The sequence below is a fragment of the Chelmon rostratus genome, chromosome 13, assembly GCF_017976325.1.
Source record: "Chelmon rostratus isolate fCheRos1 chromosome 13, fCheRos1.pri, whole genome shotgun sequence".
Lineage (NCBI taxonomy): Eukaryota > Metazoa > Chordata > Actinopteri > Chaetodontiformes > Chaetodontidae > Chelmon > Chelmon rostratus.
The window spans coordinates 18,793,866-18,820,180 of NC_055670.1; the positions used below are offsets into that span (position 1 = coordinate 18,793,866).

The 26,315-nt window shown below is 39.4% G+C and overlaps 1 protein-coding gene across 2 annotated transcripts in view; it reads left to right on the forward strand.

The window, feature by feature from the left end:
- Nucleotides 1-26,315, forward strand: part of stxbp5l (syntaxin binding protein 5L) — a 133,157-nt gene that overhangs the window by 79,127 nt on the left and 27,715 nt on the right. Inside the window, exons 6-18 of one of the 2 annotated variants that reach the window (XM_041950739.1) lie at nt 5,840-5,903; nt 8,435-8,518; nt 11,923-12,046; nt 15,877-15,952; nt 16,541-16,695; nt 16,890-16,962; nt 17,821-17,968; nt 18,409-18,476; nt 19,156-19,196; nt 20,159-20,373; nt 20,608-20,783; nt 20,942-21,067; nt 24,524-24,678. In XM_041950739.1, coding sequence (XP_041806673.1) covers nt 5,840-5,903; nt 8,435-8,518; nt 11,923-12,046; nt 15,877-15,952; nt 16,541-16,695; nt 16,890-16,962; nt 17,821-17,968; nt 18,409-18,476; nt 19,156-19,196; nt 20,159-20,373; nt 20,608-20,783; nt 20,942-21,067; nt 24,524-24,678 — 1,505 coding nt within the window. The remainder of the gene's footprint in view (nt 1-5,839; nt 5,904-8,434; nt 8,519-11,922; nt 12,047-15,876; nt 15,953-16,540; nt 16,696-16,889; nt 16,963-17,820; nt 17,969-18,408; nt 18,477-19,155; nt 19,197-20,158; nt 20,374-20,607; nt 20,784-20,941; nt 21,068-24,523; nt 24,679-26,315) is intronic. The other variant, XM_041950740.1, reaches the window with a different exon arrangement.

A 26,315-nucleotide genomic window follows, 5' to 3' on the forward strand; every position in this document is an offset into this window, starting at 1 on the left:
TCATTCCAAAATGAGATATAAGAGAATTAGATGCAAGGAAAACACAGTGGCCCAGGACACACACTGCTGCAGTTTATAGAATCCTGTGATGAACAGAATTGTGTTTACGCCTTGCATCATGTCGGATGCAATCAGCATTGGAATGTTTGGCTATTTCTGCTAATTTGATAAAAATATTTAGATAATAAAAAATATTGAAATGTGCAATGAGTTTTCAGCGTCCTCCTCGACCCACAACTATTTTTTAATAAGCAGTCTCAAAATGCAAGAACATGCTCCAGAAATATTTGGCAACAGAAATACACGGCAACCACAACCCTGTCTCATAAAAATATCACTTGCAGATATGTTTGGAAAGAAATGGAGTGCTGCCTGCATTTATGTTTTGCTGGTGTTTTAGCAACATAATGAGACATTTTTAACATGCAAAATGTTTATACAGAGCATTGCCTTCCTGTTGTTTTTCTACATTATCCACTCATAGTAACTAAATGATTATCGACATACATTTAGGCCACTCAAAGCACTTGGTTAAGGCTAGACTCAGCAGTGATATGTCTCGACAACAGTAGATGCCATTGCTGTCCAAAGTTAAAATAATTGTTACTGTTTGCTATCTTCCGTGATGCAATTTACAACCAGGGTTGCAAGAAGCTAAAAATTAATAGTAATTATCATTACTGATAATTCTTAAAAACAATACAACATCACCATAGCAACATATCGGCATCCATGTTTCATTTTGCCAGCCTGCCATTCAGTCGAACAGTTTTTTTTGTGTTGCCCAGAAAATGTTTGGTTGACTTCATGTGCATACAGCACTATGATAGGGTGCAAAATCAACAACCCCTAAACCTTCAGGATATGTGCAGATTACTGCGATCAGTGATGAAAGCGCCATATTACATTCCATTATGTCACATAAATTACTCCATTATCTTGTACCATCAGCGGATCCCGAAAATTTTGGAAAAAAAATAAAAAAAATTCTAATTTTTCTAATTCTAATTTTTTTTTAAAGTTTTATTTGTCAGTGTTTGGAGATTTCTTTCTGAGATTGCCATTTGCATTCAGTATATACATTTTAGTATATTTCAGCTGCTGTTGGTACATTTCATTGGTCTATTTTATTGTTTATTGTTTAAATACATTTTAGCATATTTCAGTTGCTTTTGGCACATTTCACTGGTATATTTTATGCTGTATATTTTATTGTTTATTGTTTCGTATATTTTTATTGTCTTAGTATATTTTCATTTCTGGTATATTTTTATTGCATTTACGAATATTTTTACTGCATGTTGGTTTATTTTATTCTAGTATCTTAATTTTATTTTATAATCTTCTTATCTTTCTTCTTATCTTATTTCTAACATGGGGGTTGCAATGCAAATTTCACTGACATGTCATGCTCAATGACAATAAAGACATCTTGAATCTTGAAGATTTCTACTGTACAATGGAGGTTAATATAACTTGACATGTGAAACGGTCAAAACTAATCCACTGAACACACAGAAAAGTAGGTCAAATGTAAACAGTCTCTTGTGTGTTCTGTAGATTATCCAGAGTAACTGGGACACTAATTCTGGAAAGACATATTGATGTTGAATGTTTTATAATATACGTATGTCATTGTTGATGCTGTGAGCAGCACAAATACATTCCACTAACTTGGAGTGTATTTAGGTGGAGTCAGAAATCTCAGAGATGATATCTCAATATTTGGTTGCAGTCAACCAGGACTATCGGAATGAAAAATGCTGCAACAAGGAATTTGTTTGGATTTGTTGTTTTGGACTTTGGGTGAACCCAGTTTTCCAAAAGAATCAGTCCAGTTTATTTCTTTGATGTACGTTCCTTCAACATAGTATGGTGACATGCAAAGATAGTCCTTGATCAGGTCATATGCATCTTCCACCAGAAGAGCGTAAGGGCTTTCAGACACACTCTCTCTGTAAATGTCATCAGTCTAGAACTAAGAATCTTTGATTCAATTTGATACTCATGTGAACCGTCTGATCCGAGATGCCTCTGGTTCACACAACACAGCAGTGGATACTAGCCCCAGTTTATTCATGTTATTTATGTGGACTATATGATTCATCTGTCATAGACAATTTTGAGGCTCATCAGTTTAGTTGCTACAACAGAACACATATGACACACACATGACAAAGCTGAGAGGCACAGTCTTGTTAAAAAATTATTCTCTCCCTTTCTTAAGGAACAATTTCTTGTAAGCCAGATGCACTGCTAATCCTCAAAATATAGTTAGTGATTGAGTCTAAGAGGAGGGAATGAAATGCTCTCAATGAATTATACATTCTGGTACCAAGTCTGGAAAAGGCTGAAGGATGGGGCTTAAGCTTTGTAGTGATGTATTGTTGCCTCTTGTACCAAAGGAAAGCATGAATGCAGACTTATCTTTTGGGATTCTACACATTAATAAGAACTTACAATATAAAGTTTTTGCAACAAAGAATGTTAGATAAAAATGCAGAAAAATATAGGAAGCTTGTTTGATGAAATTGTATTGCCTTGTTTACATTAGGTGAAGAGGACTGAGAGTGGAATATGGGCTGAATCGATGTTGAGGGAAGAGGCTTGCTTGCTTGTAACAAAACAGTTAAATAGCAACTCTTTGTAAACTGAGAAATCAGACATTTAAGTCAGCTAATTTATTTGTATAATTAGCAAGTTTGTACAATATTGAAAACTACGTGCACCCAAGTATCACATAAGTTGAAGCTTTGTGGCCATACATTGGATTATTGTAAATAAATCATTGGTCCCTTTTCATCTCTGTTGATATGTACTCCTGTCACTCCGTTCTCATTCTCCTCTCTGCCTGATTCACCATGTTAGACATTTTCTAGCCTGTTGGATGAAGTGAAAATTAGAAGGAATATATTATCGGAAGACACCAACAGTCAGTTAACAGATTCTTACCACAACAGCGTCAGACTCCCAGTGCTCTCTCCACAGAGCCAGGAAACACTGCAGGGAATACTCTTCAATCAAACTTGATAATTTAGAGAGATGATAACATGAAAATACATAAATACATGAGAATACATAAAACACTCCCTGTCATAGGGACTCAAAGGTGCTGTTGAGAATGTTGTTAATGGTCTACATGTTGAAGTATACAGTATAAAAACTTACAGTGCACTACAGTTACGAGGTATGCACCTCTCTTCAACAGAGACTGCTAAATGTAATAAAAAAACAGCAATTTAAATCCTCTTGATAAGATATGTGTCATCCTCGAGTTAGTTAGCCTCTGAACACGTGATGTGATTATATGTGATACTATATGATTGTGTGATAAAACACTGTAAAATTTAAACATTTCGTGTCTCTGCAGCTGACTGCTGCCCTTTGTTGGTTATAAGATAAGATGAGCCTTTATTGATTCCAAGAGGGGAAATTTGGTTGCTATTTACTCTTTTCTAACAGTGGTCGTGAGCTGAAGGTGGCGGTTTGTGAGTGTTTTTGTGTTTCAACGAGCATGAAAGTTGGTCTCATGTTAACTGATTTACTTCTTTACCTCAATTTCTCTATTTCTGTTTCATATTTGGTATTGTCATTTCTGCAGGGTATGTGCCTGTGTATCTGTTAACCAGTACAGTGTATGCAGATCCAGTCGCTGTCTTTAACTCAGATACTCCCTGGTCGTTTTGAAAGGCATGCTTTCTTTAAAAAAACATTAAAGCTTTAAAAATGATCATCAGATTTTCAAATTTCCGACCCTCAGTGAATGAATCATGTGCAAGAAACGCTTCTCTCTAGAAAAATAATCCATTCTAAGATTAAAATTAAAACATTTTGTGCTCCTGAGCACAACTGGGAAGCCTGGATGACTTGTCATATACCAATAATAATGTTTGTCAGTGAAAGATCGACTAAATTGCAGGCTCTGTTTACACAAGCCATATATATTTGTGCTTGTGTGCATGTGTGTGTGTGTCTGTGTACATTATACTGCACAAAAGACATTTTTGAGTTCCAGTTCTTCTAGACATGATTGTGCCGTTTCCATAGAGGTACATAAAGGAAAAATTAGTCCACAGTGTTAGAAAATGTGACAGAAAACTCCCAGAAAGTGCTTGGGGTTCAGGCTCAGAGAAAGAGTTATGTATGCGAGAGTTATGTATTATACAATTCAGCCTCAAAACGTCTCAGAATATAATGCTGCACCCAGCACACAGCGAACGCCATTCATCAGTGTATTCATCCTTTTTCTTATAACATCCTGATTCACTTTGTGTGAAATTCAAAGACTGGCCTTGTTAGCTGAACGGCAAACTTTATCAGGAGTCACGAAGTCAGTCAGCAACTCTTCTAAGATCACTTATTTGTCTCCACAGTGTACAAGCATTCTTCAACCAGAGGAAATTGCCCTCCCTGAACAATAGCAAGCCTTCACCCTTAGTCATAGCTCTCTTTCCTGAATTTAAATAACTGAACTTTTCCTCTCAAACAACTTAACTTGTTTTTATGCTAATAAACTCAAAAAGAATTTAGTGTCACCCATGGCACAATGTACCACTGTGTGTGTGTGTGTGCGATGTGGGTTTGTTAATGAACAAAAGGTCTGAGGTCAAAAGTGCATATGCATGTTATAACATCAGAAAGTGTATTTCAGCTTAGTGTATTATTTGTTCTGGGTGGCTGGTGTAGCAAGATTAGCTCTTGGCATTCACCCATTGTGGCACTTCAGTGATTGGACAGGTGTTGTGTATTGCGGATGTTTTTTTTTTGGTACCTTAGCTCATGACTACTTCAACTGCTAAATAGAAATGTATTGAGAGCTTGCTATGGTTTTATGTTTTTATCGCCTTCCCGCAGCAGGCATAACTAAATGGGCCCATCTGAATGTGTCAGTCCTACCCCAGCCTCCCACATCAGCTAGAATCTCAGCCACTGTGCTAAAATATCGTGACTGCAGGTGCTACAGTGAAGGTGACCAAGCAGCTCTTTTTGGGCTGTCCAGCTCTGAGCCGCAGTGCACATTGGCAATACAATGAATTTTACAGCTGCAGATTTTGGGTGGGAGAACATTTCATTGTTAAACAAAGACATCCCCCTCCCCTCTGCATTTGTGTAATTTGTATTTTTACAGATGATGTGGCTCTCTGAGCTCAGGATTGTAAAATACACATCTTCTTGGCTGATTTTGGTGGTGAAAAATAAAATCCAGCAACATGCTATATTTTGCTCTTGGTCAGGATAATGTGGCAGTAGAGGCTAGAACAGGTTGTGACAGTGACATGGCGGTAAGGTTTAGGTCTTGAGTACAAGCAAGGATTAAGATTGACTTTCCATGATATGAACCAGAAGGGGAACTGCTGGGTGCAGTGAATGGAGCTCTGTGTGCAGCTTGTAATGAGCCCTTTGTGTAGCCTAATTTCTTAATGTCCCACAGTGACATTTCATAGAAATTCACATAGAAAAGTATACTGTGGGTTGTAATTTTTGCACCACATTAGAGGCTGTCCTCTGAGCAGTGATTACAATTTTTAGTTTAACAATTATTGAAGGAATACTTAAATATTGCTGTAACAAAAAATATAAATGTAAAATACTAAATACTGTAAGGTTTGGTTGGCGCTCGGTGGAAAACAATTTGAACCCAGTCATTGAGTTTTTTTTCTATATAGGGCCTATAAATTATGACTTAGCATCGTGTTAGTATACACTTATGGCCTGAACAGCCAACTGTAACTTGTATAAGTAAAGTAGAACCCATCTATTCAAGGGCTTCCTTACAGTATTGTTTCGCTGCATTACCGCTGCTCTCTTTTTAACCTCCCATCTTTCCCTGTTGTCACAGATCAACTAAAACTCATCCAGGACCCGTGGTTCATTTGAGTGACAGCCCAAAGGATGAAGGCAAAGTGAGTAGGCAAATAAAAACAGCTCCTGGTTCTCCTCAAGCATCAACTCTAATGTTACAGCAATTTACAGAGACTGTCTGATTTTCCCCTCTTCCCTGCCTCTAGTTAATTCTCTGCCTTGTCACATATCTGTCCTCCACCCTCCCCTCTGCCTGTCTTGTATCTTCATTCTTCCTGTCTTCCTATCTGCTTTCTGTCTTCAGCTCTTTCTTTCTAATTTTTCCACCTCTCGCTCTCTCAGCCTGGCTTTCGTTCTGGCTTACAGAAAGAAAACCATTCTCTATACATTACGCCCTTCCTACTTTTCCTCTCATGTTCTTTTTCTCTGTCCCTTGGCTTTTCACATATACACACAGAAGAAAAGCAGTTTGAGGAACTTGAAGGTAAAATATCCTTTGAGGAGAGTTGAGCCTTTCAGGGTCAAGCTGCAGTCACATTGGTAGGGAAAGTGGCAGGTGCAGGTTCCCGTAAAAGAGAAGTCATTGAGGAGCATTTTTTTCCCCAATGGATTTGCTGCCTTTGTGTGCAACCAGACCTGACAAGCCACAAAGACATAAAAACAAGACACGAGTCTACAGCTGCTGTCACACACCACCATCACTCACAGCAAGAACTGACTAAGCTGCATGCAGCATTAAACCTCACCTTTATGGCCAGGATGCAGATAGAGGAGACTGAGGATCCTACACATGCTTTTGTTTCTCGAAGCTTTAGCATTTGTTCTTATTTTTCACTCCATGTTGTGATAGGTACTTGACAGCTTCCTACTTATCACCAAGAAAGTTAACCTGACTGCAGGGAATAGACATTATTGCTAAGAGAATTTGTTTTAATTAACTGTGCCTGTGTGTGCTTTGCAAAAACTACACTTACTAGATATACACGATAACCACTGTTAGTAATAATGCAGGCGCTTTTACTTATCTTATTCTTACTAGACATCATTCAAAAACAGGTCTGACTGTACTCGGAGAAGTTCAGGATATTGTAAAAAAAAAAAAAATGTAAGGTGGTAACCCGATGTTTGAAAACATCCTCACACATGGCGCATCAGTGGTGGCTAACAAGTTTTGGAAAAATGACCAAAAGGTAAAGATCTGATTTAACTATAGCATTGAGAAAGAAGATTTCGCTTTTCAATGAAAAGAAACAGCTGACACTCCAAGGACAGACTTTACAGACTCCCAGTCAGACTTTAGAGTTAGTTTTGAGTTTACATTAGTCTGGTGGACAGAAGCCCTGCAGGGATGATGCTGTTGCTGTATGTCTGCTGGATGTAAGTAGCAGGTAAAGCATCGCAGTTTGGTAAGCTGGTGGTACCGTTTCTACTAACATTAGTGATGGCTCAGTTACATTTAGGGGTCCTAGCAAGTTATGTCAGTGAATCAGCATCCACAATCCCAGCAACCTGGAAATGGCTCACTTAAACTGAATGAAGCCTTTATTAATATTAGTAATAATTGTGCTAATGTTTATCCCGTGATGACATTTTAATGCATGAAAAGCTCTGCCAGTGCAGTGAGAAAATAAGCTTGTTTCTAATATAGTTTTGCTTCCTACTGCAAGTCTTGATCTTGCAGTGCACCACAACAGCACATCATTATAATACAAATACCCGTTTACCATTTAAACAAGACATTGCAGATACACATACCACATACTTTTGAGGATTCAGTTTATGCATGTATGCTAATGCATTTGTTATCTGGAGATCTGCATTCATCTAATCTGTTTGTTTACATTCATGACTGCTGGTGTTACCAATGTAAAGTTTTAGGGTTGCAAAATTTATGAGAGGCAGTTTTCTACCTCTACTGCCCTCGACTTCCCGTCTTATGATTTGAGATGTCACACAGCCTTTCCTCTCAGCAGGAGAGCTGTTTCCTCCGCTGTCTTAAAGGCTGTGCTCCTCCAACATCACTCCCCATATCCTCTGATCTGTGATCAGATTGTGTCGACTTTGCTCTCCCCTTCTTATCTGTGTGCTCTTGTGTGTGTGTGAAATCGAGTTGTAGTGTGTGAGTATGTTTGTGAGGTTGTTCTTATTATAAGTGCATTTGGGAGCTGTGCGTGTTTATGGGCGCCTGTTTTCATCTACAGTGTATTATATATAAGATGTCCTAATGTGGGTTGGAAGATGTGCAGTAAAATTGTGTGTGTTTCTGAAAATGTTTTTTGCATGCTCTCTCTACTTGTCTGATTTATGTCTACTGTATAAATCAATAAATCTGTCTGTCTGTCTGTCTGTCTGTCTGTCTGTCTGTCTGTCTGTGTGTGTGTGTGTGTGTGTGTGTGTGTGTGTGTGTGTGTGTGTGTGTGTGTGTGTGTGTGAACCAAAGGCATAAAAGAGGAAGAAAGAGGAGTTGTCTATGTTTTGGGGTGCCACAGGCAAAATGTCTCCCCTACACAACAGAAAAGTGTGCAATTATGTAAATCACATTGCTACTGTTGGTGTAGGCTGTGTTCATAATCTCATTTTAGGCTTTTAAAAGTGTCTTAAATTTTCCATTCCTTGTCACTTGCCTCTACAGCTGCTTATAGGGTTTGAGAGCGGGACTATTGTACAGTGGGACCTCCGGGGCAAGAAGGCCGACTTCAGAATCTACTATGATGAGGTGAGCTCCACCATAAACAGGCCTTGCCTATTTTGACATCCATGTCACTCTGATATTAACATTTTCAGTTGCTTTCAGTGTTTCTTGCAGCATAATATTTGTAAAGATTCTGTTCAATTGCAGCTGTCTCTGTGGGGATCCCTTATAATAGCAGCAGGAAGTAGGATATTTATAAGAATGTGACAAACTTGAGAGTAGTGAAGAAATGACAGAAATAACAAATAAGTCATTTTGGCACAGATGATGTGTTTAATGTTTTTGCAGTCAGGCCTGTAATGGTTAAAATTAATATCCTACACCAGTGCTACACACACTAATTAATGCAGTCATTCACAAAATAGAAGCTTCAGCAGATATCTTCGAGAGAACTGACATCCAGCACAGATCAGTTTAAATAGAAAAGAGAAAAGCTGCTCTTACATGAAAGCCTTAACAGCCTTTGTCTGATATGTTTATCTTGGTCCCATCGCTTATCCTATTCTGAGAAATTAACCTTTTTTTGCCAATTTTTGGAATCTCAATAAATTGGAGGGCAATTTTCATCTTTGAGCAGCAACCTTTATTTTCAACAAGGTGTCTTTGTCATCACTGGCTGTATTGTCATTCCTGCCAACCAATTACTGCTTTGGGAACAACAGCCAGTAATTGGGGGACTCAGGCATGCTCATACCAGTCTGCCTCTGGCAGCTTGCACAACACTCTCAGCTCAAACAGGTGAAGACCACCGTGTCTGTTGCCATTTCTTCCAGTTCACGGTGGAGACTAAGATGAAGAAGTGATCTTGGTGTCAAAGATGTTTAGTTTATGTGTTATTGCCGACATTTGCCAAGGTGTGTTCTTTTTAGGAACAGTAGATATTTTCAATTCAAGATAGATCGCCATTAAGTGCTGATCCACTGTATAATACTAAAATAATATGTAGCATGTAGTGCAACACTTTCATAGCAGTTGTCAGGCTGGTGCTCTTTCCATTATCAGCTGTAAAAGTCTTCTTAATTGGAGTGCACAATGTAAAGAAATTACTCAAATAAAACTAGAATAACCATATTTTTATAGATTAGCCTCAAATCGGTCACATTTACCATATAAATACAGTATATCAGGACATTTTATCCAAGGTCAGTTTGAGAATTCCCATTACATGCACAGACACGCACATACACACACACACACACACACACACACACACACACACTCTTAATCACACACATCACTCTTATTTAATCTGTTTGTTTTAACCCCTGTGGCCTCAGAGCCAATTTGCCCTGTGGACATTTTCACCTCATGGCACAGATCCTCTCCATCCGCTGCCATCGCTCATCCCCCGTTCCTTCTCCTGTGAGGAGTCACATCCTGCTCTCATTCATTAATCAAGTGCATCCCCTTTCAGCATGGCATGCCATCTCTGTCTCTCACTACTTCAGCCCAGTACAAAAAAACCCTACACCAGCTGCAACTCACGTGGGCACAAGGGTTTTACTTCATTTGGCTTTTCCATTTTGAATATGTTTTGCTGTAAACCTTTAATTTTCTTCAAAAACTCTGCATCAGATTTACTCATATATAGCACTGATGAAAACCAGAGATATGTGAATATTCCATGTACTTTGCGTAACTCTTCTGCTTTCCTGAGACAACATGCAACTTAGCGCCATCTCTTCTGAGGTATTAGCATTGACAGTAGAGTGCAGATGCAAATTGACAATGATAAAAAGTTTATGCCTTCACAGTATACTCTCATAACCTCTGTACCTTTGACATGAATAGCTGTGAAAGACATTTCTCCGAAATAAAACACTTGAAATGCTTATACGTACATGTATACATAAGTATGTTGAAGTTGGGAATTATCTGCTCTGAGGGCAATAATTACACAATTGGTGTCATAAATTTGGCCAAATGACAGTTGAAGCAGGTTTATTAAATAGTAGAAGAAAGTAAAATGGTCTGAATATACTTCACCCAGTCATATGGATGAAGTTACACCCATCTGCCACAACATTAAAACCACTGACAGGTGAAGTAAATAACACTGATCATCTCAAAACCTTGGGTCCTTGCACTCATGTGGATGCCACCCTGACATGTACACACAACCAAACATTGTCGCAAACCAAGCTCCCCCGACATCAGTGGCATCCCCTAGCAGGACAGTGCACCCTGCCACACCTCAAAAAACATTCAGGAATGACACAAGGAACATAACAAAGAGTTCAAGTTGCTGACCTGGCCCTCAAATTCCCCAAGTCTCAATCTGATTGAGCATCCATCGTGGAACAAGTCCCTTCCATGGAGCACCCAACACGCAACCCACAGGACCCAAAGGATCTGCCATCAACGTGCTATCGCCAGACACCACAAGACACCCTCAGAGGTCCATGCCTCGGCAGGTCATGTGGGGAATCGACACAATATTAGGCATATGGTTTTAATGTTGTGGCTAATCTGATCAACATGTATGTTTGACTGGGTTCGTAATTTAGAGCTACACACACAAAGTCTGGCAGAAATAGAAGCCACAGGTAACTGTTACGCTGTTGGAACTACATCTCCAAATGCTAATGGACGACATGTGGGCTTCACTCCTGCACTGAAAATGAAAATCATCTCAGTTGTTTCTTGTTTCTCTGACGTATCTCCCGATGACCTCTCCAACTGTGGCCTGAGTCATCCCTCTTGGGAACCTGGCCATAACAGTGGTGGTTGTTGGTGCGGAAAAGGCATTGAAACAACACCCAAATCACAGAGAATAGGGATCCTCAGGTAGGCATGGTCAAATAGGCAGAGTAGTAGACAGTAGACAGAAGTAGACAGCAAGCTGTTTGATAAATCATGTGACGTGTGGATTGAGTGCTTCAAAAACAGCAGTAGACAAGCAGTAAATGCAGGGTAATGAAAGGAAAGCAAGCTTGTGCTCTGAGCTAATTACTGCTTTGTCATTTGTTGTTTTGGCTTCAAAATGACCTTTTATGCCTACACCTTACTGAGGTGGCTCAGCTTGCACATCACTTAACAGTGCAGGACTTTTTAAAAGGTAGAAAGCTACAACAAAGGCATTCATAACGTATCAAAGCCCCAGAGATTGTCATTTTGTGTTACATGCAGTTGAAATCTTGCTTGGGGTCCCACTGTGGTCTCCTTTTCTTCAGAGGAACCATGCAGGGCATTTGTTTCAGTATTTATTTATAGAGTATACTTGATAGAGCTCAACAGGTTGTGGGGCCGATACAGTTTGTTTGTCTTCATAACAATATTTTTTTTGTTCCTGTACTGTCCAAACTATCCTGTGAAAAAGCTGATTCTAAATAAAATACATGTATTTTCAACCAAACTAATCTTGATCATCTGGACATATATATCACATTTTTTATAAGAAATCCATTCCCTCTGCCTCATTGGTACAGGCCATCCACTCAGTCGGCTGGCATCATGAAGGGAAGCAGTTCATGTGCAGTCACTCAGACGGCAGCCTGACGATGTGGAACCTCAGAAACACCACCAAGCCATTCCAGGTCACCTTCCCTCATGGTGAGACGAACACCCACAGTGTATTTTATTTCATATTTTTTAGTTTTGAATTACTAAACTTGAAACTGATTATCACATGCTGGGAAACTGGGTCTGTGGGCTCTTGTACTTAATACAGCAGACAGACATAGATCATGTGAGGATAATGTTTTGATGCAGAATGAATTAATGTTTCACAGGGTGTCTGTAGGTTGAATTTCAGACAGTTAGAGAACATGTATGAACAACTCCAGCTTCATGCTTATTTTAGTTCTGAGTTGAAGAATTGATTTTTTTTTTTGTTTTATGTGAGAATAAAAAAATAGTTAGACCTCTAAACCTGAAGGAAAGTCTTTTTCTGTAAAACATCACATGGCAGTGTGACCCATATGGTGTTCAAAATATTTCAGTGACGTCATTTTTGGACAGCTGGTAAAGGCAAGTTAATCATCAGGCGGTTTACAGAGTCTGCACATTTAAAATGCATGACAGAGCACATCTGAAAATGTTTTTGGCCATTGCTAGTTTATAATATTTGGCTGTCTTGTGAGAATACTTCCACACTGGCTTGATTGAATGACTTCCAGGCCACATGAAATGCCATGCACTCTTCTTCTTACTAGTCCTCCCCTCTGTTCCCCTTTTACTCTGGGGTGGTTTGTCTGCTGGCAGGGCATCCCGACCTTGTCACATCTCTGGTGATGAACAGTCCACTTGCTGTGAGCTGTGATCTCAGGCAAAATCACAAAACAGGAAGGCAACAGGGAAGGACGTGGGCGATGAATGTTAGGGACAGGGCAACAGGCCTTAGGATGTGGTTAAACACCACAAATTGTTTCTGTACCTGGTATTTGTAAGATATTTGCTTTTACAGAGGGCGAGAGTGAAAGGAAAGGGGCTGAGGCTGAAAATGAATAGAGGTGGATTAAGAATATGAAAAAGAAGACTAAGAGTAAAGAGGGAACATGTGATCTCCTGGGAAAGAACCCATTTCCCTCTGTTCTAGTTGTAAATTAATTAAATTATTCTGTTGCAAAATAGATTAATGAACTGATTCTGGCAGGACAGCATGAGTCAGTCATCACATTACCACACCCAGCTTAGCTTACTGCTTGGCTTGCTGGATGCTGCTGTCACTGGCTATGCTATTTGTTGTGCTCAGATGTCGTACTGTGAGCTAGAGGAAGACTGCAGGCCTTCTGTCCACCCCGGTCTGAACCTGCTGTAGGAGCTCTCCCCCGACAACAGAGAATAACTGTTTCCACTAACAACACTAATGCCACAGCAAAGCCATTAGTCCCAGCAGTCATCCAGCCTCATGTATGGAGAGTCTGTGTACCGTTCAAAGTTAGATATTAGTGTACACACAAGAGTAGGCAAACGTTTTCCTGGTTGCTTAATGAAACCATGTATTTTATCGTCTGTGCCCTGTTGTTGTCAGAGTGAGCATCCCAGGAGTACAGCGAAGTCAAATTGTACAACTGTGTCTATTTCCACGTTCCATGTGGAAAATAATAGTAGCCACGTTCCAAAAAAAGTGAGCAACAAACAGCGTAGATCTTAATCAGATGGCTGATTCTTCATCAAACAGTACAAACAATACAAGACGAGACCACAACTATTTGTCATGACTCAGTCAGTGCCATTTATGTGACTCGAACATACCTGATGGAAATGAAAAAGCCTTCATCATGAAGTAATCCAGATTGGTTAGGTATTATTAATGAAAACAATGTTACCAAAGACAAATATATAGTGCCTTTGCAGGACTTTAGTTTTAACATGCACGGCGGGTCGGTATTGGACAAGCCAAGGCTTTATTTTTTGTCTTTGAGAGACAGTTGAACAAACAGTTGTGTTGTGTTAATGAATGTGGACAGCTGTATAACAGAAAGAAGAGCGAGAGTGATGGCTCCAAGGTGAGAGGACACAGAAGACAGAGAGAGAGCAGAAAAGGGAACAGAGGCATTTATTTTAAGAGGAAGAACAACTGATTGAACAAAAACACATGAAAAAACAAGATAACAAAAATAGAGTAAGAGGTAGTACACAGGATGCGAAGATGTGGAGAAATAAGTTAAACTGGGAGTCAATAAATCATCCTGTCTTGCAGTTAGTCATTCTGTTTCCCTGTGACACCTGAAAGAAAATAGCTATTTCAGGTTTCATGTGTATATGCTGTCATATGTGCCCACCTGCACAGATTTCATAGTTAAAAAAATAGACACGGTATGAACAGATTGACATGTAATAAATGCTTGGACCATGCTATGTGTCAGGGTAAATCCTTATACAGCTGTGGCTTTGACCGTTATCAAAGCATTACTGAGAGGTTTGGCTGTTTACTCTCATTTTTTCACTTTTCCCTTTTCCTTCACTCTGTCCTTTCCTGCTTTGACATTTCACTGTGTGTTGTAATCTTGTACCTTTGGGTCTGTTCAGTGATGATAAGTCACTGTTACCCAGAGCTTTGGCTGCCTAGCAGAGATCGTGGATAAGAGGCGATGTGTAAACAGCTTGAAATCATATGTACTGTACATAAAGTATATGTTGGGATATGTAGGAAATGAAATGCATTTTATAATGATAAACCTTCATACAATGTCACACATATTTGTTGACTCCAAAAATAATTTTTAATATATCTGTAAAGTGTTCACTGTTAATGTATGTCAATAGTTTTCCCTATGATATCTGTTCCTGGTAACGAAAGCATGATTACTGTGTCTACAAAGCTGACTTAAATCACAAGACTTAGTCAGTGTTTTACCAAAACATCATCTTTCCCCAGACCAAATGTTTTAGCAGCCTTCACCTCGCAACATATGGAATTCCAATCCGGTCTCACGCCAAAGTGTTCTATGGACCCTCCTTTCCACTGTGTCTGCGTCCTTATTTTGCCTCGCCTAGGCATGAAACTACTTACTAAACTACTACTAAACTTACTCTGTGTCAAGTCAGCAATAATAGATATGCATCATCCGGTTAGGTGTTTAAGATAAAGCCGCCGAGAAACATTTCAGTTGACGGTTGCTGTTTGGTCAGGGTTAAACACCTACAACTACTTGGCTTAGGTTTAGGAAAAGATTATGGCTTGGCTTAAAATAACGACTGGTCTTTGTTGCCCTTCATATTAATTTTGTCCTTCACCCCCGTCATTATTACCCCCCGTTGGCACTGCATCTTCATACATGTGTGTACTTTTCACACCCAGGCGAGACAAAATGTGACACTGACACGCTATCCTCCAGTGGATTGGCTGGTCTGTTGCACGGTTTGGCATAAGACTGGGCTGGGAACGCAGAAGACGAGGTCTCCAGTGTCAAAATCTTGTGATTTGTACACCCATCATCCACCCTGACCACTAACTGTACTGTACTGTGCTGAAACCATGTTTCTCTCAAAATGTATTTTGTAAAACCACATGCAGCTGTGCACCATTACAGTTTTGCTTTATTTCAATAAGTTGTTTTTTTTTTATTAATCACAGAGCCAAAATGTTTGCTTTTAGTGAAAAATAATGTCAAACATGCTTTTTCACATCCTCTTTCCATTGTTTTGAGAAATGAAGAATAAGTTGAAGCCATCACTGTAGTGCATGTATGATACAATTCAGGACAGGTGCATAATGCACTGTCAGTAGGCTTATTAAACCCATGTCACATGTGTGAATTGTCAGACATAAGAGGAACTAAAACACAGTGTAATGTTACACAAAAAGTCCCCCGATCAAACTGCTTACATGCCAAAAAGTGTGTATCAGTTGTAGTTGAACAAAGACGTGATGTTTACGGTAAATGTGGAATTGTCTTGATATGTTGTCCATTATTTTGCTATTTCCTCTAATTCAGGAAAGATACAGAAGGATGGGAGAAAGGAGTCATGTAAACCCATACTCAAAGTGGAGTACAAGACCTCGAGGAACAGGTGTGTGGTTTTTAAGCAAATGTCCAGTTCCGGATTGCCTGATTTTATTAAGTCTTAAGTTTCCTGATTAGACTAAATTTTGAGTTGAATACAGTTGTGAGGAGATTTAACCTGCGGTTCTTTTCATCATGTAGTGAATTAACAAGAACATTGCTTATGACTTTCACTTGGTGATACTCATAACACACCAACAGGAAAAGCATTTATGTTTTTGGCAAAACATTATTTTACGATTGTAGCATCTTAAAATGTGCTCATGGGCCAGGGTGCGTGAAACACATTTTAATGTAAGCATTAGCAAAATTAGAGAACTGACAAACAAAATATTAAATTGAAGGTACAAAAAGATTTCATTCATTCATGCATTCATTTTTTCATTCATTTTTTTTATTTGGTCAGTGGCTCATGGTAAGTGGCTTATAAAGACATTGTAAGCCACATACATGTCTCATAAATAGTTGAACTGGCTGATTAATTTGTTTTATGCATTCATTCTGTCATTTATTTCATCGTGTGGCTGGTCACTTTCAACTACTAGCATTCATACAGAGCACGTCTTGTTAAAGTCCTGTTCTTCCTCCACAACAGCGAGCCTTTCATTATCTTCTCTGGGGGTCTGTCATATGACAAGGCAGGACGGCGGCCAGCTTTAACCATCATGCACGGCAAGGCCATCACTGTGCTGGAGATGGACTATCCTATTGTAGAATTTATGGCACTCTGCGAGACCCCGTACAATAACGGTGAGCACATACAAAGACAATGACAAAACTGGTGTCATATGTTCTCTGGATTTCTGGATATTTTCTTGGGTGACATAAAGAGGGCTATAAATGAATATAATAAATGAAATATCATCCTAAAAACACAGCCTGGTTGCAACTAACGTAAATACGGATGAAGCATTATCCTCTTCAGTTGGATTTGTATCTTACAGAGGTCCAGGAGCCTTACGCAGTGGTGGTGCTTTTGGAGAAGGACTTAATTGTGGTGGATCTGACACAGAGCAAGTATGTGCTTCATATAATATAAACACACCTTCCAGCAGCTAAGCTGCATGTGACTGGAAGCGAAATGAGACTGAATGAAACTACTTATACGATTTATACATAAGCCAAATCCTATCACAGTCAATAATAGAACTAACTAGTGTCACTCAAATCAACACTTCAAGGAGAAAGAAAACCCATATGTTGTCTTTTCAATAAACACATGTCACTTTGCTATCAGGGTGAAAATGCTAGCACTCCAGTTAAATGACCTTGCTATCACTGTATTGTAAGGAAATAGAGGTGAAGGTAAAAGGTGCTGATGTGATGCAGTTTTTGACAGGTTTATACCTAAGGCCAGGGAATACATTTGAATAACGACAAAACAGTATAAATAAGGGCTACAATGTGATGGGTATAAATTAGGTAACTTAGTTCATTAGGTTACCTAATTAAAGCTGTTAGATGTAATTATCTCCACCCCTGATAAGGACTTGTCCAGATTGTCTTTGTTGACATTGTCAGCTAATTGATTGGCAGGCAATCGTCTTTATATTGTCCATTGTAAACAAGTTAGTGTCCTGTACCCAGAGAATGTCAATTTGATAGCTAATACACAGCATATATCCAGCACACTCATTCGCAAAGTTTACTGATCAATGAATAATTAGTATTTGAAATGTATCTGATCTTAAAACCTGGATAAAGTATGCAACCTTTACACATGTTATTCTGATTTCATTGAACGGACAATACAGTGTACATATAACCATATCAGGTATTTCCTTTGTGTTATTTCATGATGACTTCAACTTCTGTCTGCCCGTTTGGCCATAGTATATGTTGTACCGTAGCTTATCATATGCGTATATCTTGCAGCTTCCCTGTCTTTGAGAACCCGTACCCCATGGACGTCCATGAGTCTCCAGTTACCTGCACAGCCTATTTTGCAGAGTGTCCGCCGGACATTATCCCCATCCTCTACTCTATAGGAGCTAAACACAAGAAGACCGGCTATAGCCAAAAGGTAGGAAAGGGAAAATTTCTGGGAGGATTCCTTTCCTTCCTAATGCCTATGTCTTTTTTTCCCATTCATTCTACTTATGATGTTTTATGCATGTTGTGAGGGTTTAAGAAAAAAATCTAGTTATAGAGGTGTTTGTATAATGATGTGTCACTTTTCTCGGAAAGAAAACACTTTTTTCACCAGGTTACCAACTGTGGTGCTGTGGTGTGAATGAGCCTATGAATTAAAATCAGCTCAGATAATTGCTGCTCTGAACTTGAAGCAAATTGTGGGTTATCATTAACATATGAGTCATTATAATCAGTACAGTGTCCTTTTGAGGATGAAAAAAAACGTTTTTGGAATAAAATGAAGTCTTACAGACAGAGCCCAGGTGGAGGAAACACAACACGATGTGATTGAATTTTCAAAATAATCAGCACTCTCTGTGACTCTGTCAGGAGTGGCCAATCAGTGGAGGAACATGGACACTAGGCTCCCACACCTACCCAGAGATTATCATCACAGGGTAAGTCAGAAATATTGACTGTAATATATCTAAGATAATATATAACACATGGCAATTATTAGCCCAAGGTCTTGGGAGGATAATATGTATGTGTACACCCACCACAATTAAATGGAAAACTACATTATATGAGCATCCTTGCAGAGTCTTGCATCCTTGCATCCATGACAGAGCCAGATGACTGTAATTTATACTTTATGTTTATATGAGCTATGTAAGTTTGATTTTGGTCTGTGCCTACCCGGCTCAGCACAGCCTGGGGCCACACTGCTTTGTAACAGGTTGACCGAGTTGTTAACCTGCTCTGTAGCGTACGCACTGGGTGGTGTCTCCTTCTAGGCAACACTCACAGATATCAGCAGCAGTCTAGAAATATGAGGCCAAACATGGAGATATTTTCTTTGTAGTACTCCTACAAATGCTTAAATTCTTGGCTCATAGAGTTTTTACTGTCCCAGAGGAGACTAGAGATATAGCTTTACTTTTCAGCTATCAGAAACCGTAAGGAATAGTCAGCTGATGGTTCCTGCACAGTGTTAAGTGAACCTGTGGTGTTAAAGCAAGGAGAAAGGTTAAATACCCTACATTTTCCAAGGAATTTCCTGATGCTTTCTTATCAAATATTCAGCATACCGATTTTGCCTAATAGACAAGAAAACCATTCTTTCTATTTGTTCAGACATGCTGACGGATCAATTAAGTTTTGGGACGCATCCGCAAGTAAGTCCGCTTTCTAAGATTTTCTGTCTTTCTTGTGATACATTTTATTCAACTCAGGCTTTTGTAACACAGCATGCTTGAATAAACATTTTTTCCTGAATTCCATTGTGAGTAATTTCAGATTGGCCATGGGCCCTGAACTCGAACTAAATTAATAGCACAATAGTGATGCGAGATGCTCCACAACAAATTAGGAACATGGCCCATTGTCACATTCCCAGATGGGTACATGTTAACAATCCAGCATGTAAATGTGTGTTTTTTCAAACTCTTTTGAAAGAAATTGAAATTTCTGGAGGTCTGTGGTGACATTTACTTCAATTTTTTGTTTTTTTTATTTACATAAAAACGCATTGCATTGTATCAGCCTAACAGACCCTTAGAATTGAAACGATCAGTGCTTAAAGCTACAGTATCTGGCCATACTGGTTAGCTAATATGCTAACTTTCTGTGATAATAATATGAAACACCCTAAAGTTAACAGTGCAACCAGCAGTGAGAGCCCATGTTTCTAAAAACCTTAGCTGTTTTTTCATGGCGAATGGACCAAGTGGAGAGTAGAGATGAAATTTGTTGTAATGTTGCCTGCATGGCGGAAAATAGCTAGGTGTGAATACTTCTGCAAAACTGAATTCAAAGGTGTAGATCAAATTTAAAGGATAAGCCTGCTGTTATTTTATCTTTTTATTATTAGCATAAAAATCCCATGTAAAGGCCAAGGCAACAGTGAATTTATCCTTCCCATAAGTATGTCTGGCCATGGCCTGATAAAGCTAGTCCACCCACACCACAGAAGCCCACTGTCGTCAAACACTACAATCATACCGTACAGTTGCACTGGGCAACATATTCCTATACTGTGTTGGTACTTTCACTCCTGGCAATGTCAGCTGCTTACTTTTCTCGATCTATACGGTTGGTATTTACTTTGTATTTTTCACCGGATCATTTCTCTAACCAGTCACACTACAGATGTTGTACAAGCTGAAGACCTCCAAAGTGTTTGAGAAGCCAAAGCCAGGTGAAGGCCGGGCGGCAGAGTTGGTGGAGGAAGACCCTTTTGCCATTCAGATGGTCAGCTGGTGCCCCCAGAGTCGCATCTTCTGTGTGGTTGGCATCTCAGCCCACATCATCCTATATCGCTTCAGCAAATATGATGCGAACACTCAGATAGTGGTGAGTGAGATTAGAATCAAAATGAAGAGTGACATCCTGGTGATTTGGTATGATGTAAGGAGTGCAAGTAAGGTACAATGTTATTCTTACAAACTGCTGCATGCTTTTCTGCTTATACTTTGTCGCGGTTCATCCAACACCAGCATCTGCATAACAATTATTCAGTCGTTAAAGTTATTATAATCAGTTGGCTATTGCCATTAATCTACACTTCCGTGTTTGTGTCATCCTCAGTCACTAGAAGTGCGCTTGCAGTGTGAGTCAGAAGATGTCATCTCTCCATCGGACAATGAAAACAATCCCTGTTTCTCAGAGCCTGGCTCCCATTCACCCCAACCCCACCACCAACAGCCAGCTAGCCCTGGCAGTGGGACACCTGAGGGTATCAAAGACAGCATCCCCTGCCTAAAGTAAGACCCCCTCACACAAATCATTGAGAAACTATTATTTCTGTTCATTTTCCAGTGATTTTTCATGATGGAAGCAACCATATTTTGTGAGTCTCTTTCTCACTAGGTTAAGTATGTAGTGACACAGAACATCAAACTCATCTTTATGTCTGTTTCAGAGTAAAGGACCGGATGGTTCGAGTTCCTCCTGGCTACCAGGCAGAGCTGGTCATCCAGCTGCTGTGGGTAGATGGAGAACCTCCACAACAAATCACCAGCCTGGACATCAACTCTGCCTATGGCCTGTAAGTTTCCAGATGCATGGCAGTCTGTCTGTCAGCTGGTCTACCTATCCATGTGTGTGACTAGTCATTTGTCTGTCTAAATTAGGAATTATGGACAAGGTGTTTTTCCATTATTTATCCGTAGTGCTGATCCGTTCCATGTCTTAGCTAGTCTGTACTTAGGACTGCAATCAATCGCTGTTATTGTTTAAAGGAGTTTCCACAAATTGTATGGGGACAAAGACAAAAAGATTATGCCTGAGAGACCAAGAAGGCGTTTTAACTGATGGCAGATAGCAGCAGAACTGTAAATGGCTGGTTTCCATCATATCTTCAACCTGTTTAAGCACCAGATAGTTTTGTGTCTCTCACTGGTTAATAAAGTTTTGGCAGAAGAATTGCATGCAGGGTAGTTGCAAAATGAAACCTCCAGAAATCATCTAACACACTGACTCTGTGTGTATCTGTGTCTTCACTGGCCTGACTCTTCATTTATGTATGTTGATTTGTCCAAAGTAACACAGACATCATTAAAAGGTTAACTAATCATATAAGGTCGCACTACTGCTGTGGGTGTAGACCAATGAAGAGAAGTAACCAGCAGCAGTTAGCAACACCAAGCAGATACTACAGTAGCATTATTAGTTTAGCAAGCTCTTAGCGAGTTATAATCCACAACAAGATTTTCTGACATATGGAAATGATGGATAAGGGAAGACATAGCATATCAAGGTTGTTATACATTTAATCCTGCATGATATGTTGTATTGTTAGTATTGTTGCTGTTATTGCCTGCAGTTTATGTACCCTTGAGGTTGGAGCAGTATTTAAACTCTTTCCTGTAACTAGGTTTGAGGTGTCCTGACCAATATAACACCTGCCAGCCAATCAGGATAGCTTTAACACTGAGTACAGTGAGTGAAGGTTGGTGGTGGGGGCCGGTGAATAGCAGTTGTCAACAGGTGTCAGCAGCTGTAGCAGCGAGATACATGGAGATGGAAGGTTAAACAGACTAGTCTTTCATGGGAATGTGTGTGTATATGTATGTTATTGGACATGTAGGGAGATCAGTACACACCTGAAGATAAAACCAACTGGTTATATTTGTGCTTACATATTTCTGAAATAGTGAGGGCTTTTGAAAAGTGAGGGCTGAAAGCATTCAGTTATTGGGATGCAGGGTCAGGGACGATGAGACGCCACATTCAGCACCACACATACTTACAGTATAGCACAGTTAAAATCAAAGTTGGTGTGTTGGAACAGGCTCAGCTGGTTTACGACCCAGAAATGTCCAGCACTGGGTCTTTATCTACACTGTGTGCAGGTCTGCACTCTGATCTTGCCAAATTTAATTTCAAGACTGTATACTGGACCCCTAAGTCTGTCCCAAGCCAAGTCCTACTTTGTCTTCCTCTGTCTCCTTCCTGTCTTCTTTCTTTTATTTTGGATTGAGCAGATTATGATCATATCATTGGAATACTCTGTAAAGTGCCTGATGTTGACTTGGGCAATGGTTGACAATTTTGATGCATTTCAGTTTTCAAAAATTCAGAAATGACTAAAACATGTTGTGCTGGTGTTAAGGAGAAGCTTAAAGACTTCCTGATCCCCAGAGTGCTTGTATGGTTTTGCTGTGCATAGAAGTTCTGTTGGCAGAAACCAATAAAATCACAGCTCTTTGTAAAAAGCTCTTTATGGGTCAGAGCAGGGCCATCATTTCCCTCTGTCCTCTAAAGCTACTCGGTTTGTGGAAATTGGTTTATTTTGTTTTATTCTCTTTTTCTTCCTGCCTCCCTTTTTATAAAAACACACACTCACGCACACACACTCCCATTTAGACTTACACATAAAGAAAATAAGATTTATGTTTCTTAATACCTAGTTATAGTATATGCTGTATTTACATCGCAGTAATGTTTATCGGTGCTAGCAGAATACAATATATGCACATCACTGACATTAGTTAAAGTGGCGAGAGTGCACATAAATATAACCGACTGAAGAAGCTTTACCTTACAACACAGTAATGAACAACAACACAAGTGCACATACATAAAGAATTTCAACAGCAATAAATCACCATAAATGTCCTTACACATTGCTTAGGTCACCACTGTGATGGAAATTCTTGTGAGCTGGTATTTAAATATTTGTTGCAGGCTTGATGCATCAAGGAGAAGTTGATGAACAGTACAACAAGTTAATATATAGTAGTGCCAGTTCCTGCAAATGTCTCCCCCTGTACCACATGTTTCTAGCACCTATCTATCGTACAGCTCATAATATGGCTATTCTACACTGGTATCGCTGGTATGTGTGAAGATTCCATTGGATATTTAAATCTAAAAGTTAAGTCTTACTTAGGTAGGTCTTGACTCTCGCCCTCCCAGCTGAGGTCTCTGTGCTCTCTAACCTCAGGCCTTTGTGTGTTCACAGACTAACTGAGAGAGAGAAAAAAAAGACACAAGGCTGTCTCCTTTGGTCATCTTCATGTTAGGAATGTCTATACCAAAGGATAGGTTATCCTCTGTTATCCTAAGTGTGAGTAAAATGTTTTGTAGCATTTCAGAAGTGCATGGCACGTGAAGAGACCTCATTGCAACTTAAGTTTCTAAGACATTCTCATTGGCTCGGCTGTGGAGCTTTTACTGATCCATGAATACTGTGGTTTTCTGGTAATGTCCGTCTTGCTGTTGTGCTTGTAAGGCTCAAGCTGTGGATAAGTGATGAGCTTGTACTGAAAGGCTGGATGAGGACAGGGGTTGGCCTTGTTGCACTTGCCGTTTTTCGATTATACTAATCATGTTTGTGGTATTAAATTATTGTTTACAGAGAGTACATGATGAACAGCTCTTGTAAACACAAATTTTCTGACCATGTGACATTAATGTAAACTGAGCCAGACATCTGGTGGACGTGGAAGAGCAAAGATAGACTGGGCAGCGGCAAGTTTGAGTGACATTTATGCATTTGCCCCATGTATTTTATCATCTTTTCCCGATTGTTGACTTAAAGGACCGGAATAGAGTCATTTGTTGTGAATTTCATTGAATTCTGCTTAGTTCCTAATCAATTGGAACATCTTCTGCACAAAGGCAAACAGAAAAATTACTGCCAAGTAGTTTCTCTTGATCAGTTAAGCCAGAGGCTCTGAAGCAGCCAGGGGTAGCAGGTGGCAATGGGGCTTATGGGGAATGTGGTATTATTATTCAAAAACAGCAGCAATAGCAGGGTAAGATAAAGACCGGCTTTTGTTGACAGTAATTATACCAAAATGTCACAGTTAATTTGACAGTGTTTGATAGTGCCACATGTAGCACCTTTAATGTCAGTGAGAATAACCTGGTGAAATAAATCTGCCAACAGTGTAAATGTCTCAGCTGAATAACACCCTTTCTCCTCCATGTAAATGCAAATGTCTGTGTGTGTCTGTGCATGTGCATGTGCCTCCTTGCTGTGTTTGTGTGTGTCCAGTTTGGCGTTTGGGAACTGTAATGGCCTAGCGGTGGTGGACTACTTGCAGAAAACCATCCTGTTGTGTATGTCGACACTGGATTTGTATGGAGCAGCCGACCCCTACCAGCGCCTTACCCGCTCCCCCCGCAGGAACAGACAGTCCACCTCAGGTAGCACACACACAGACACGCTGACACACATGCACGTACACAACTAACACTCAGCAACCACACAAAAAGGTCTCAGTATTGTAGTCATTATTTCTGGACTATCGTCTGTTCTCTATTCTCCTGTCCTCTCTCCTTCTGTCTGCTGGTTTCTCTCCTTCCTATTTCTTCTTCTGTCTCCTTCTTCTGCATCTGTTCTTTCTTTTAAGGTTAGACTGATCTATCAGGCAAATCTGATCCATCTTTCATGAATAATCTGCATTAATGACCCAGGTAGTTTAATTACATTTCCTGTATAATTGATCAGTACCAAGCCCTTAACCTCAACCTTAACCTTAACCTTAACCAAGCCATTACAATTTAATCAGGTTAATGGCTTTGCCTAATGTGACCAGATTCCACACAAGGAAGCACTGGTAGAGCACATACTAGGCTGAGTCCTTAAGAAATAATTAATATTTTATATTGTGACGGTTAAAGCTGGACAACAACATAATATAATATAAGTGCCAGTAATAGAAAATTCAATGATATACCATACAGTATGTAATAATACAACTCTGGGTGGGGCCATTCAGCTGCATACTTTTACTTTTGATACCTCAAGTACATTTTTGCATGCATGATATTTATTTGTAATGTATTGCATTAAATGTGCTGAAGTATTTGATGATGTGGTATTGCTACTTTTATTTAAGTAGAGGATCTGAATACTGTTTACACCACCGGTTATAGTGTATAAAAGATATAATAATATACGAAAAGGGGCTGATCTGCATAATGAGTATGTTTACTTTTGATACAAAAGTATATTGTGAGAGTTCTTCTTTTACTTAAAGGAAATTTTTGAGGACTTGTACTTGGAAAAATGTATCTTTACTCTGCAGTATTTCTACTTAGGCAAAGAATGTGAAAAAGTCCAACACTACCTGAGTTAATGTAAAATGCTCTAAAAGCTATATGAGAGGCTTTTTAAAAAAAAAAAAAAAAAAAAAAAAAAACAGTAGAAATTAACATCTCTGGTAAAACACCAAACATAGCTGAGTAATTGGATTAATTGACATGAACAGGGTCCAATTTAAAGATATTGGCTATTAATATCATCCAGAAATATAATGTCAGCATTCACAAATTGTATCAGTCTAGCCTTATTGCTCTCCTCTCTTTGCTCTTTTTCTCTCACACAATAACATACAAAGACAAAAACACCCATCCATCTCACTATGCCTGTCACATGTCTGCACTCTGAGATGAAGTGCATGTTTACAGGCTGCGTGTCATTCCACGTTGGCATTATTATGCATGTTGTCGTTTGGTTTCTCTGTCCTTTCTATTTTTAGTCCTGCTTGAGCGTAGATGTGTAGTCAGAAGCCACAGAGGTCTTGTACTCCCTGACACCTGCCTCCCTTTTCTCTGCACACTAATCTTGGCTGATGGTCTCTGAAGCCTCTTTGTTATACTTATCTTCTGTAAAGATAGTCAGCCCCACCTTCCACAAATTATTGTCTTGAACAGCTTTCTTACTTCACCCTACTCTAACCTCTGGATTTGTGGACATAGCAGCTCCAGTGGTTTAATATTTTAGATGTCTAAGGTCCTCTTAGCAATTTTAAGTACTGAGCTTTCTTATTACATAATTCCCA